Consider the following 12,413-nt stretch of genomic DNA (forward strand, 5'->3'; position numbering starts at 1 on the left):
AACAAAGGTGAAATAAGAAGTTCTCACAGAAGTTCCAAAAGAATCAAGACATTGCATATGTCATATTATGTCTATATACTCTCTCTTTCTCTCTCCCTTTGTGGTTTCTCCTCTTCCTTTTACTCAGCATGTCCCAGGCAAGTCTCCCTCTCTGTGATGTATCACAGACCACAGTCTTGACTGCCATGGGAACTACATGGACACAGACCACAGCCCTGGCTGCCATGGGAACTACATGGACACAGACCACAGCCCTGGCTGCCATGGGAACTACGTGGACAAAGACCACAGACAATTCCTGTCCTACGTCTATTGCTTTCCTCTCTCTGTGTAGCTCTCTCTGTGTATCTCTTTCTGTCTCTCTCTGTGTATCTCTCTCTCTCTCTCTCTCTCTCTCTCTCTCTCTGTGTCTCTTTCTCTTTCTCTCTGTCTCTCTCTGTGTATCTCTCTCTGTCTCTCTCTCTGTCTCTCTCTGTGTATCTCTCTCTGTCTCTCTCTCACTCTCTCTCTCTGTCTCTCTCTCCATGTTTGTTTCTACTAACTACAGCATCCACTGTAGATTAATATCTGTCTGTATCATCATATGTGTCTGTATCATTGCCTTATCTCCTATGAGTAAACACTACCCCTCGACAAAGTCTTGTGTTTGCCTGAGTAGCCTAGCCTATGTTTACATGTATTGCATCACTGCTCCAGGACATTTTCTCCTTCACACAGACCTCAATGCATTATGTGGTTGACCCCTCACTCACAACCAAATAACTGAGTGTTAATGTGTGCGGTTGGTTTACTACACCAACACTACCCCAACACGCACACACACCAATGCACCCAAACACACACTGTAGTTAACTGTTAATAAAACTGTTGTGGTTGAACTGTTGGCTTATTGAGCATAAACTCTCCTTTAATGAGTAGATGAGATATCTGACTTCACTCTGATATCTCAACAGCCAGTAATGTGTGTGTCTGTGTTTCGTGTCACGTTGACGACCTGGGTTCAACACCAGCAACCTATCAACCTATCACACCCTGTCCTCATTCTGGGCTTGCTGTGTGTTGGACTGACACAAGGTTTGAGTCCTATTTAGGTAAACCTATCAACCTATCACACCCTGTCCTCATTCTGGGCTTGCTGTGTGTTGGACTGACATGCACAAGGTTTGAGTCCTATTTAGGTAAACCTATCAACCTATCACACCCTGTCCTCATTCTGGGCTTGCTGTGTGTTGGACTGACATGCACAAGGTTTGAGTCCTATTTAGGTAAACCTATCAACCTATCACACCCTGTCCTCATTCTGGGCTTGCTGTGTGTTGGACTGACATGCACAAGGTTTGAGTCCTATTTAGGTAAACCTATCAACCTATCACACCCTGTCCTCATTCTGGGCTTGCTGTGTGTTGGACTGACATGCACAAGGTTTGAGTCCTATTTAGGTATAAAAAAAAAAATCCCCAAATTTGTTACAAAAGCGGATTTAAAGCACAGGTGAGTATCAGACCAGAGGAAGACAGCTCAGTGGGACACCAGCTACATCAACACATCTCCTGCAGTCCTGTGTCCTGGAGCCATTGTCTCAAATGAAGCAGAATCCTTCTGTAATAGTTAACAGTGTTTATTGTAGTTGTGTGACAGCGCCATGGTCACTTCTAGCTAACTCCTTCAGAGGAAAAAGACTCACTGGTCATGCTAGTCTTAGTCACCTGAGACATGGTTGTTGTAGTGTAGGTGAACAAAAAAACAAAAAGATGAGTTAATTATTGTCAGGTGGGAAAACACTTGTTCCACCTGCCAGTCTCTCTGTTTAGACTAGTTATTGTGTATTGGAGAGACAAGGTGAGGTGGGTGTACCTATTTTGTATGCTATTTAAAGAGTGTCTAGGGTTCCTATTAGGCTAATGCGCATTCACAATTCTAGGCTACTAGATGATCAACAAATCAGGGTTGTACTCAGTGGTTAAATATGTAGAACATTACAGATAGAAACGCAATTCATAGAGCAGATACCATCTTATTCTACCATCTGGAAGTTCTGAATATTACAATCCTCGTTTAGATATCAACCAAGCTAGTGGTTACAAAGTTTCCCTTCCTATTATTCCAGCGGGATACTTGGCAGGACAGTCCGGTACTGTAGCCAGCCAGCCAGCCAGCCAGCTACGCTCACTTGCTCAAATCACGCACACACAATTAAAGATCATGAAAGAAGCTGCGATCATATGGTAATATTAGTGTCCTACATTCACATACCTTCATGCGTTAAGTCCTGACTTCATCAATTTTACAACAACATACAAACGTAAACGTTAAAATAAAAATGAATAGTAGAACCCGAGTATCCGAGCGCTTATCCCAGTGGCGAATAAGACAACAGTCTTTGACAAGACAGACAGCCTATCGATGGGGCGTATTTCAAAATTCTGACCAATAGTAGACTGGCTTAGCAGTGGTGGGCAGGGACAGGGGCGGGCTCGCAGCGACGGGGTAAAACTCTTTGTTTGGGTGTGTTGGTTAAAGTTGCGCCTAGACGCTGATCTAAAATCGGATTTTCGTTCTTCCTCCAATGGCTCAGCGTAGGATTTAGGCAGGTTGAACTGGTCCGAGATCTATTCATACTGGTGGTTTCTAGGCTTGTTCACATAGCGTACCCAGCGCTCTCTGTTTTGGCTAGAATATCAAGTCAATTAAATTCAAAGGGGTATTATTTGCTTGGAAAGCAAGTGAAAAAACTCAAACAAAACAAAGACAAAAACCAGCAAGCGAATTAAACGAAACAAAGACAAAAATAATCATACATTAACATGTATCAATCTTTGCGAACGGCGACGGCATAACACCGTGGTCTCACAGCCGGCAGGCAGAATAAACAGGTCTACTCACAAAAGAATGTTCAAGAGAATAACAATGTTGAAAATATTATATTATTAGTGGTTGGTGCTTCTGATACACTGGTTGAACTTTTCTTGTTGCTGTGATTGCATACGGTCTCATTTCACCTAACAGATACAGGAGTTTGTTCAAATTGTATTTGTGTTTGAACCTGTACCCCCTGTATATAGCCTCATTATTGTTGTTTTATTGTTACTCTTTAATTTTAACTCATATTTTTCTTAAAACTGCATTGTTGATTAAGGTGCTTGTAAGTAAGCATATATCACGGTAAGGTCTACGCCTATTTTATTTGGCGGATGTGACCATTTTTAAACTTGATTTTATTTTATTATTCTTGGTGGGAAATATGTGCCTTTTATAGTCATACATTTGGGCAGGAGGTTAGAAAGTGCAGCTCAGTTTCCAGCTCATTTTGTGGGCAGTGGGCACATGGTCTGTCTTTTCTTGAGAGCCAGGTCTGCCTATGGCACTTCTTAATAGAAAGTCTATGCTTTTTTTGGTTGGGTGTAATTGTGTTGCTGTCCTTGGGGTCTGTTTGTGTTTGTCAACAGAGCCCCAGAACCAGCTGGCTGACCGTTTGCCTTGCAGAATTGCTTTGCATTGCGTTCTATGTGGTTCATACGTTGGAATTATGCAAAGACGGCTTGACAGAAATGGAAGCAGAAGGTGAATGTTGAACTTTTGTTGCATACATATCCTGATCATGCTGCCTACCATTTTGCGCAAAACAGTGTATGTGTGATCGAGGCGTAAGGGATACACCCACGCACACACACACTCACGCCATTTCGCCGGGTGGGCGGTGCTACACGTCACCATGGCTGTAGATTAACATTTGCATAGGATTACACACTGTTTTCGAGAACGAGCCGAGCATTAGCTCATGTCCTGTCCGGATCGTGGAATCTATTCAACACACTACTAAACCATAAAGTACAGGTTGGCTAAGCTTAAATACAATAATGGATGTTACTGTTTCATCAGGGAGCCACAAAGATGGAATTGTTGAATTCACATTTGCTATTTCATGCAACCACATAATAGAAAGAAACAAAACACATTATTTTGTACTCGAACGTCACACTGTTTAAAGCTGAGATATATCATTCACGCAAAGTAAGTGTGTAGGTATGTCTCCAGGATAATATGGTAAAGCTGGCCTCATTTATAGTCCCTCCACCAAATACATAAGACCAAGGACGTCCAAAAAACATATTAATTAAGCCAGCAACGATTGACAGTATACATGTATTATTGCATGTTGATTACCAATTGCTGTGAAATTAGATTAAATGTAGTCATGATCAGTTTCATATATTTCATTCAGGTAAAGCTTTGGGAGGGAATGCCATTTATACTGAAGGTAACATGGAGAAAATCTGGCCTCTCTGAAATGAAAATGGATGGCCCTCCCTTCAGCAAAATATATTTCACCTAAACCCTCCCTGAAGGCTTGAAAAAAGAATCCCCTATAGCCAAAATAATAATTAAAACATGAAGTGGATAGCAGAGAACATGCCTACCATTTACAATCATTTCTTGGACAGACCAGAGCCTTAGATATGCTGTTTTAGAAGTGGTTATTCATTACATGCCAATGCAGGAGTTCTGAAAGGGCTCTGGACCAGAAGGTTGTGGGTTCACAGTCCATTGTGGACAAGAGGAGCGGTGGAAAGATCTCCTTTATAGTAAAAACATTGCATGAATCTTCACTACATGATCAAAAAGTATGTGGACACCTACTCATCAAACATTTCATTCCAAAATCATGGGCATTAATATGTAGTTGCCTCCCCCCCGCTGCTATAACAGCCTCCACTCTTCTGGGAAGGTTTTCCACTAGATGTTGGTACATTACTACGGGGACTTGCTTCCAATCAGCCACAAGGGCATTAGTGAGGTCTGGCACTGATGGTGGGTGATTAGGCCTGGCTCGCAGTCTGTGTTCCAATTCCACCCAAAGGTTTTTGATGGGGTTGAGGTCAGGGCTCTGTGCAGGCCAGTCAAGTTCTTCCACACTGATCTCGACAAACCATTTCTGTATGGATCTCTTTCTGCGCACGGGGGCATTGTCATGCTAAAACAGGAAAGGGCCTTCCCCAAACTGTTGCCACAAAGTTGGAAGCACAGAATCGTCTAGAATGTTATTGTATGCTGTATCATTAAGATTTCCCTTACTAAGGGGCCCGAACCATGAAAAACAGCCCCAGACCATTATTCATCCTCCACCAAACTTTATAGTTGGCACTATGCATTGGGGCAGGTAGCGTTTACCTGGCATCCGCCAAACCCAGATGAGTCCGTCGGGACTGCCAGATGGTGAAGCGTGATTAATCACTCCAGAGAACGTGTTTCCACTGCTCCGGAGTCCGATGGCGGCGAGCTTTACACCCCTCCAACCAACGCTTGGCATTGCGCAAGGTGAACTTAGGCTTGTGTGCAGCTGCTCGGCCATGGAAAGCCATTTCATGAAGCTCCCAACGAACAGTTCTTGTGCTGACGTTGCTTCCAGAGGCAGTTTGTAACAAGCTACGCGCCTCAGCACTCGGCGGTCACATTCGGTTGCTCCTAGATGTTTCCACTTCACAATAGCAGCACTTACAGTTGACCGGGGCAGCTCTAGCAGAGAAGAAATTTGACAAACTGACTTGTTGGAAAGGTGGCATGCTATGACATTGCCACATTGAAAGTCAGTGAGCTCTTCAGTAAGGCCATTCTACTGCCAATGATTGTCTATGGAGATTGCATGGCTGTGTGCTTGATTTTATACACCTGTCAGCAACGTGTGTAGCTGAAATAGCTGAATCTTTTAATTTGAAGGGGTGTCCACATACTTTTGAATATATAGTGAGTCATTGTATTTGCAGGTCCGATATTTTTATTAATTTTATAAAAATTTCGTGCAATTCTTCATCATTTGACATATTAACAGAATCTTTTTTTAATATCTCTGGAAAAATGTGTTTGCCCAGATACAGTGGCTAGTAAAGGCCCAGAGCACTACTGTTGTGAAAAAAAACATTGTTTTTTTGTTGTTGGTATTATTCTGATTTTTCAGGAGGCGCTGCAGCATCCTCAGCACCCCTACTTCCCGTGGCTATACTCAAGGAAAGCTAGCTGAGGAACGCTCAACTCCGTTCTCTTATATCAAGGCAGAGTTGAGTTGAGTCACCATCAGTCTATTCCGAAAACAGCAGTGATGTATATACCGTAAACACTGGATTTCTGATGCTATGTGTTGGTCATTGGGAAGCTTTGAAATCACCGGTCGGCCATATTGGCACTCCCCAGTAGGAGCAGTCCTCCATAGGAATGGAGTCCTACAGTATTTAAATGTTTCAAGAACAAAAGGACATGCATTCAAGTGTTTTTGTTGTAGTGGGGAGAGTAACAATAGTCATCTCAAAAAATTATACTTTAAGGGAAATGTTTTTATATATATCTTTATATATATATTTTATGTTTAGCTCACAGAATATATAAAATAGAATAAATTAATAGAATAAATGTGGCTAAACAAATGTAGACAATAATACATGCATTTTTATTGCTTCCAAAATGGGGAAGTGCCCAGATGGAGTCACGTTGGCTTCAACACAGGGTCCCCCAATTAGCAATCTAATAGGCCTGTGGGAGAGTGGGGTAAGTTGAGCGGCCCTTATTTCTAGGAAACCATACACAAAATGTATAATTTAACCAAATATTTACAAAGAGGTTATCATTTCATGGAGTCTGTGAAGGAAGAAAACACATGTAAAAAGTGGTAAGCAAGTTAGGTAAAACAAATTGATGATCAAATACATTTATTGTTAGAGTTCCATGATGGTTGTATGTAAACCAAAGTAGATACTTTAAAGATTGTTCTATACATCTGTTGTGGTCTCTATAAGCTTCAATATGAGATCCTAAACCTAGCGTGAAAGGGCATCCTTGCAGCTGTTTGTGATAAAATAGTCCAAATGTTTGCAGTGAGGTAAGTTGAAACAATGCCATGGGGTAAGTTAAGCAAATGGCAAGATAAGCAGATTTAAGTGTTTTCCTCCCATTGTTGCTGGGATATGAGGTAAGAACAGGGCCTAGACTATGTTTAAAGTGTTTGTTAGGTGTACAACGTGTTTGTTAGGTGTTAAGCCTGTGTTAAAAGATTGATAAAATGATTAAAAGACAAAAAAGCTATTGTGATTGTGTTGAATTCTGCTTGGGAAATAAAGACATGGTTTTAAAAAGGTAGAGGTAATGTTTAATTCCATACTGAAATTTGTAGGCGGCTTAACTTATCCCGTCCCGTGGCTCAACTTATCCCGTCCCGTGGCTCAACTTATCCCGTCCCGTGGCTTAATTTACCCCGTCCCGTGGCTTAACTTATCCCGTCCCGAGGCTCAACTTAACCTGTCACAAGGCTTAACTTATCCCGTCCCGTGGCTCAACTTATCCCGTCCAGGGATACTCTACATCCTGAAACTTACAGTACCAGTCAAAAGTTTCAAGCCACCTACTCATTCAAGTGTTTTTCTTTATCTTTACTATTTTCTACGTTGCAGAATAATAGTGTAGACATCAAAACTATGAAATAATGTAGTATCAAAAAGTGTTAAACAGATCAAAATACATTTTATATTTGAGATTCTTCAAAGTAGCCCCCCTTTGCCTTGATGACAGCTTTGCACACTCTTGGTATTCTCTCAACCATCATCATGAGGTAGTCACATGGAATGCATTTTTAATTAACAGGTATGCCTTTTTAAAAGTTCATTTGTGGAGTTTCATTCCTTCTTAATGCATTTGAGCCAATTAGTTGTGTTGTGACAAGGTAGGGGTGGTATACAGAAGATAGTCCTATTTGGTAAAAGACCAAGTCCATATTATGGCAAGAACAGCTCAAACAAGCAAAGAGAAACTACAGTCCATCATTACTTTAAGACATGATCAGTCAATATTGAACTTTGAAAGTTTCTTCAAGTGTAATTGCAAAAACTATCAAGAGCTATGATGAAAGTGGCTCTCATGAGGAACGCCACAGGAATGGAAGACCCACAGTTACCTCTGCTGCAGAGGATAAGTTCATTAGAGTTACCAGCTTCAGAAATCGGCAATTAAATGCACCTCAAGTTGCAGCCCTAGTAAATGCTTCAAAGAGTTCAAGTAAGAGACACCTCTCAACATCAACTGTTCAGGGTCGAATTGCTGCAAGGAAACCACTACTAAAGGACACCAATAATAAGAAGAGACTTGCTTGGGCCAAAAAACACGGACAATGGATATTAGACCGGTGTAAATCTGTCCTTTGGTCTGATGAGTCCAAATTTTACATTTTTGTTTCCAACCGCTGTGTCTTTGTGAGATGCAGAGTAGGTGAAAGGATGGTCTCCGCATGTGTGGTTCCCACCATGAAGCATGGAGTAGGTGTGATGGTGTGTGGGGTGCTTTGCTGGTGACATTGTCTGTGATTTATTTAGAATTCAAGGCACACTTAACCAGCATGGCTACCACAGCATTATGCAGTGAAACACCATCCCATCTGGTTTGAGCTTAGCGGGACTATCATTTGTTTTTCAACAGTACGATGACCCAAAACACACCTCCAGGCTGTGTAAGGGCTATTTGACCAAGAAGGAGAGTGATGGAGTGCTGCATCAGATGACCTGGCCTCCACAATCACCCGACCTCAACCCAATTGAGATGGGTTGGGATGAGTTGGACCGCAGAGTGAAGGAAAAGCAGCCAACAAGTGCCCAGCATATGTGGGAACTCCTTCAAGACTGTTGGAAAAGCATTCCAGGTGACTACCTCATGAAGTTGGTTGAGAGAATGCCAAGCGTGTGCAAAGCTGTCATCAAGGCAAAGGATGGCTACTTTGAAGAATCTATTTTGTTTTGATTAACACTTTCTTGGTTACTACATGATTCCATATGTGTTATTTCATCATTTTGATGTCTTCACTGTTATTCTACAATGTAAAAAATAGTACAAATAAGTAAAAGCCCTTGAATGAGTAGATGTGCTCAAACGTTTGTTTGGTACTGTATGTATATATCTTCATTGGAAATAATACTATACTGAACAAAAATATAAACTTAACATGCAACAATTTCAATGATTTCACTGGGTTACAGTTCATATAAGGAAATCAGTCAATCAAAATAAATTCAGTAGGCCCTAATCTATGGATTTCACATGACTGGGAAGGCGCTCAGCCATGGGTGGGCCTGGGAGGGAATAGGGCCACCCACTTGGAAGCCAGGCCCAGCCGCTGGGAAGCCAGGCCCAGCCAATCAGAATGAGTTTTTCCCCACAAAAGGGCTCTATTACAGACAGAAATACTCCTCAGTTTCATCAGCTGTCCAGGTGGCTGATCTCAGACGATCCCACAGATGAAGAAGCTGGATGTTGAGGTCCTGGGCTGGCGTGGTTACACGTGGTCTGCAGTTGTGAGGCCAGTTGGACGTACTGCCAAATTCTCTAAAACAACACTGGAGACAGCTTATGGTAGAGGAATGAACATTACATTATCTGGCAACAACTTTGGTGGACGTTCCTGAAGTGAGCATGACAATTGCACGCTCCCTCAAACTTGAGACGTCTGTGGCATTGTGTTGTGTGAAAAAACTGCACATTTTAGAGTGGCCTTTTATTGTCCCCATCCACCTGCCACACCTGTCAGGTGGATGGATAATCTTGGAAAAGGAGAAATGCTCACTAACAGGGATGTAAACAAATCTGTACACAACATTTGTTAGAATGAAATATGGGACCAACACTTTACATGTTATGTTTGCTCAGTATATATTCCCCTTGATGGACTGATGCTGAATTTAAAAAATGGCTCACCTTAGTTCACTCTCCCCTACTTGAACAAGATGTCAGAGCTATCACTTCTATTCACTTAAGGCTACCTGATGAAGTTTGGCTGTACCTTTGCCTATAGGCCTATGTCTTGTATAATTTGTATAATTTCCATTTGTTGCACATGCTCATAAACCAGAACCCATAGCCTAGTTAGTATCAAGAAGACATCACATGATTTTAAATCACAAATATAGGCTCAATCAATACTATAAATGGCCTATTACCTGGAAGGGAAATCATCTTCTTCTATTGTACATTTGAACATTTGAACATTTTCTTTCTCCTGTCAGAACTGTGCTATTGGACCTGACTATAAAATAATTATTGATTTGATTTGACTACTCTCTGAGTATGGCAGTGTATTTTTTAACATGGTTCTTATACTCCCCCTTGTGGCCAATGGATGGAACCCTTGACAGAACCTTCAGTCTAGCTTTCCTGCCCCTTTCACACATGTAATGTGTAACCTTCCCTGATATGTGAAGGCTTGACTTTTCATTAGCTCCTCAAACTCATGCCAAGGCCTTAGCTCAGTGGGATAAGACCGTTTTGGTGCATTGACTGACTGATGACCCAGGTTGAAGCACTGTCTGCCACATACCAATGACCAATCCAATGCTTTTGAAAACTTGGGAGGAGGAAGTGAACAAGTGCAGACTTTAGAAGAACCTGAAATGGGCTGTCACAGTTGCAAGGAACAACTGGTAACAAGGCACCAAAACTACAGGTTCTCCATATGGTCTCACCAGCACTCTAAACCAGTGGAGTTTCAGTGTTTCTCTATAGACAACTAGTAACACCACTACAGGTTTAGTGTTTCTCTATAGACAACTAGTAACACCACTACAGTTTCAGTGTTTCTCTATAGACAATTAGTAACACCACTACAGGTTTAGTGTTTCTCTATAGACAACTAGTAACACCACCACAGGTTCAGTGTTTCTCTATAGACTAGGAACACAACTACAGGTTCAGTGTTTCTCTATAGACAACTAGTAACACCACTACAGGTTCAGTGTTTCTCTATAGACAACTAGTAACACCACCAGAGGTTCAGTGTTTCTCTATAGACAACTAGTAACACCACTACAGGTTCAGTGTTTCTCTATAGACAACTAGTAACACCACCAGAGGTTCAGTGTTTCTCTATAGACAACTAGTAACACCACCAGAGGTTCAGTGTTTCTCTATAGACTAGGAACACAACTACAGGTTCATTGGGACAAGAAAGACACGTGGGCCCTTTGCCTCCGAACTCGTATTTCCTCTTTCTCTCTACTGCCTTCATAATGTCTGTCTGGGAACTGCACAGGATCAGCCACTCCTGGATGGATCTCACTGGAGCGGACATTGAGATAGGAGACACGCCCCTCAGACAATGTGCCAGAACCCCAGAGGAACACTTTACCTTCTGTCCTGTATGAAAGGGAAGATAACCATTATTTCTTAGCAATCTGAGACTGGAATATTGCCTGTACCCGGTGGGTGTGTGTTTGTGTGTGTGCAGTGGCGATTTTAGCATGTAAATCTTGTTGGGGCAAACTCAACCATTTTTTTTAGATGCATGCCAGCAAAGCCACTACACAACACAACACTAAACAATACATTAATTGCACTATAACGATGACAAACGGTGCCCACAAACTGTTAGGGGCTACATAAAGCTGTTCCAACAGCAGAGCTTCTTTTCAGCACCAGGGAGTGAATCCGCTACACCTCGCTTTCAGCGGAGCCTTGTCTGGCAGTTCATTCAGCCTCATTTACTGCCTTTAAAAAAAACATAGCTGATATGGCTGACTTGCTTAAATAAATGTAGTTTCTAATGACAGTTGAGATGTACAAACTATGGCATATGGGAACGACGAGCGGATAAGAGGCAATCCGTAATTTCGATTAAGACAATGTGCGAGCTAGGACGGAGGTAGTCAATATAGCTATTTGTTCAGCACTTTTGAAATGTACAGTGACAAAATTCAGAACATGGGCCGTTATTACAGTATTCTCCATGTACACTAAGTCAGAACCGTAGGATAAATAAAGGGGGCATATAAGCAGACAAATAAAACATTTGATGATGACATTACTCTAAAACAGGCAATAGGCTACAGGTGCACCACCAAGTCAGAACAGTAGGCTAAATTATGAGGGGGAAAGAGACCAAATTATTAGGGTGAGGCACATGGGCTACTAACAGCTTACTAATCAACATACACTTAGTATTATGTCCAATGGCCGATGAGCAGTGATACGTTTTATCTGTAATTTATCTTCATATGACAAGGATTGAAAAGGATTTGCCAGTAGATTGTCAGCTTGATTCATGATGATGACTACTTGTCTAGCTTGCTAGCTAAGATTTTGGAAATATGATGTTAATATGATCAGTCCAATCAAAACTAAGGTAGATATTATGAGATATTACCTTGAGCCTTCTTGGATGGGCACTTCTAATGTAAATCTATGGCAGAACCCAAGGGGCTTGAATTTTCGAGCTGTCCTCATAGATTTTGCGGTGACGTAGTGTCCCCATGAATGACAGAACACTGAGCCAATCAAGTCGCAACTAGAGAATATTACCAAACCCTACCCTCCATAGTTTCCACTGGCTGCCACACCACCACAGAAAGCACTGAGCTAGGCTGAAACACCTAGATTTTGGAGCTGCCTTATGC

At 41.8% G+C, this 12,413-nt stretch overlaps 1 protein-coding gene across 1 annotated transcript in view; it reads right to left on the bottom strand.

Moving 5' to 3' along the window:
• The window catches only part of cttnbp2nlb (CTTNBP2 N-terminal like b), a 34,489-nt gene extending 32,128 nt beyond the window's left edge, over positions 1–2,361 (bottom strand). The window contains exon 1 of the mRNA XM_042304114.1: positions 2,254–2,361. Within this exon, the coding sequence (XP_042160048.1) occupies positions 2,254–2,259 (6 nt within the window). The 5' untranslated portion in view covers positions 2,260–2,361. The remainder of the gene's footprint in view (positions 1–2,253) is intronic.
• Positions 2,362–12,413: the final 10,052 nt, after the last annotated feature.

Source organism: Oncorhynchus tshawytscha, linkage group LG22 (assembly GCF_018296145.1).
Source record: "Oncorhynchus tshawytscha isolate Ot180627B linkage group LG22, Otsh_v2.0, whole genome shotgun sequence".
Lineage (NCBI taxonomy): Eukaryota > Metazoa > Chordata > Actinopteri > Salmoniformes > Salmonidae > Oncorhynchus > Oncorhynchus tshawytscha.